We start from the raw sequence: 2,562 nt of genomic DNA on the forward strand, positions 1-2,562 counted from the left end.
TGTTCAATGCACTTAGTCAGTTTTTGTATTGGTCTATAGTCCCAGCTGTTAAGCTAACTGAAATAAAACCATGCCAGTCTCTAGGTATGGTGAATGGTATGTGATGATGTAGGGCTATTTTAAAGGTTCTCTATGCAATGTCACGCTTGTTTTAGGCTAAAACGTTTGTTGTCACATACAGCAAACATCTCATCACTATCCGTGAGCTGCCTGTCCCCAGAACACACTGTAAAACAACGCTGTCTTTGTAGACAGCACAGAGTCTACAAACGGCAAAAAAAAAGAAAGAAACTGCCCACCTGCACCACGAAGCATACACAAACAGTGTTCCAGCGTTCCAGCCAATAACCTACAAGCAGAATTTGGGGGTGGGGGGGTTAGTGTGCGGAAGCACAGAAGGGAGGGGATGGGATGAGGAGGAGGGGGGGGCAAGCTAGTCTTGTTTTGTTAGAAAATACTTCTGACGTCAACAAGAAGTAATGTCACCCAACATCGCTTAGAGCACCTTTAATTGACACAACTTATGTGGTTGTTAGTTTAGGTGAAGTAACTGAAATAAATCCAGGGCATGTTGATTTTGATTCATAGTAAAGCCTTTGGACCCAGCATGGACTAAAGAAACAGAAGTTCTGCCGTTATACATTCAACTTGGTAGTCTTGCTTTGTGATACAATCCCTTGATTTTAGTGCTGACCGATAAATCATATTTTCATTGCCATCATGATATGAACAAGCTCACTGAACCCACCGTAAAAGATTGCTTAAAATTCCATGAATAAAAGTGAAAATACTTTATCATTGTATGGACTCAACAAAATTACGTTGGCAGCAATCAGTGCAGTAGCAGTAAATGAATAAAAACATGATAAAAAGTATTTATCATCACCCTGCTCTGTGTCAAGGCTGAGCTCCACACACACACACACACACACACACACGCACACGCACACATCAGATCAGAGAGGCAGAGGCTCCTCAACAGTACTTGTTACATAAGAGGTTGTGTAGAACTCTCTGGCTCAGCTGCAGACTCCAGTGTTTGCTCCCAGACCAGCTTTATGTACAATGGCTCTTAGTACACTTATAATTGTGATACAACACTTCTCGTTCTCTCTGCTCCACTGTGTGAGTGTTTGTCTAGAGGAAGAAGGGGACCGTTCACTGTGGAACATTACTTGCTTTTTTTAGCTGCTTTTATAAGCAAGTAAAGATAGTGATAACAGTAATATTTATAGATGCTTCACTGTGTAACAGCTCTTCACTTGAAAGGTTGAACAGTGTTGTAATATTAAAGGGATTTCATCCCTGGCTTTGGAAACCAGCAGCCTGACACTCACAGGCTCTGTGAAAGTATCATCCAGATTTAAAACAGCTGTGGTTGTCAGTGAGCCCGTCTGTACGGGTTGACCTAATTTGTAAAGACCCAGACTGTGTGTTGTTGATTGTTTGTGGTCACTTGTAAGAAATTAGGGTATTTTGATGCTAATTTTAGGGGAAATGGGTGTAGGTGTGCGTGGGTGTGGGTGTGTGGTTACAGGACTGCCTGCGCAACACACCCACTATGAGATTAATACACAGACACAGATTTACAACCAGAATTGCAATATGTTCATCAACAATGTATCTACTACTCTTGTAACTTTATATCCCTGTAAGTATTCTTTTTTTTAGGCCACCCCTAAGTCCCACAGTGGTTATAAATGTTGAAATTTACATTTCTGTAGTTTAAAATAGTTTTAGGGGTGTTCTTAAAAGGTGTTTAGGTAAGTTGATGAGCTTATTTACCCGCATGTCTCTGTGTGTGTTTGGTCTATCCACTAGCATCTTTATCAGAAGTGCTGAGTCGTGTATCTGCTCTGGAAGAGGAGCTGGGTGCGAAGGCCGGGATGTTGAAGTCTGTTCAGAACGAAATGGTGCAAAGCAAAAAGGAGCTCACGGCCAGGGAGCTCAGCCTTCAGAAAGCCCGCGACGAACTCAGCCTGGCACACACAGGCATGGCCCAGGAGAGAGAACGGGTAAAAACACCTACTATCACAGCTGCTACAACTGGTATTGTATAGCTAAGCCCTATTGTTTTTTTCACATAATGGGTGTTGCCCTCATTTGTCAAAACATTTCTCATTGACCTTTTCTGAAAATAACAAACTTGTTGGGAATATTTTACTTAATATCGGGCACTTTAAAAATGTTGTTGCTGGAAAAACAGTGCCCTTGTTCTATTCTGGAAAAAAAAATCTAGCTAATATTATTGTGATAGATAACCTATTGGCAAACAATGTACTTTACCAAAACTAAATGTTTACATTAATTTCTCTGTAATACTATTACAGCACATACATCCATTACAGTGCAAACAGTGTAATACGCCTTTTAATAGCTAAGCACATGGCTCCACTGGCTGGTCTGTTTACTGGTGATTGCATGTTGCTAGCAAATTACCCAAACACAACCTGAATATCATCATGTGGTTACACATAATATTACACAATCTGCACATCTGTCAGCTGTGTGTAAATAAGAAACAGAAACGGCAATAATATCTATCTATCTATCTATCTATCT

At 40.7% G+C, this 2,562-nt stretch overlaps 1 protein-coding gene across 6 annotated transcripts in view; it reads left to right on the plus strand.

The window, feature by feature from the left end:
- si:dkeyp-115e12.6 (centromere protein F) overlaps positions 1 to 2,562 on the plus strand; it is a 26,660-nt gene that overhangs the window by 8,883 nt on the left and 15,215 nt on the right. For all 6 annotated transcript variants that reach the window (XM_032527953.1, XM_032527952.1, XM_032527957.1 and 3 more), the window contains one exon: positions 1,822 to 2,015. In XM_032527953.1, the coding sequence (XP_032383844.1) occupies positions 1,822 to 2,015 (194 nt within the window). The remainder of the gene's footprint in view (positions 1 to 1,821; positions 2,016 to 2,562) is intronic.

This window comes from Etheostoma spectabile, chromosome 10, assembly GCF_008692095.1.
Source record: "Etheostoma spectabile isolate EspeVRDwgs_2016 chromosome 10, UIUC_Espe_1.0, whole genome shotgun sequence".
NCBI lineage: Eukaryota > Metazoa > Chordata > Actinopteri > Perciformes > Percidae > Etheostoma > Etheostoma spectabile.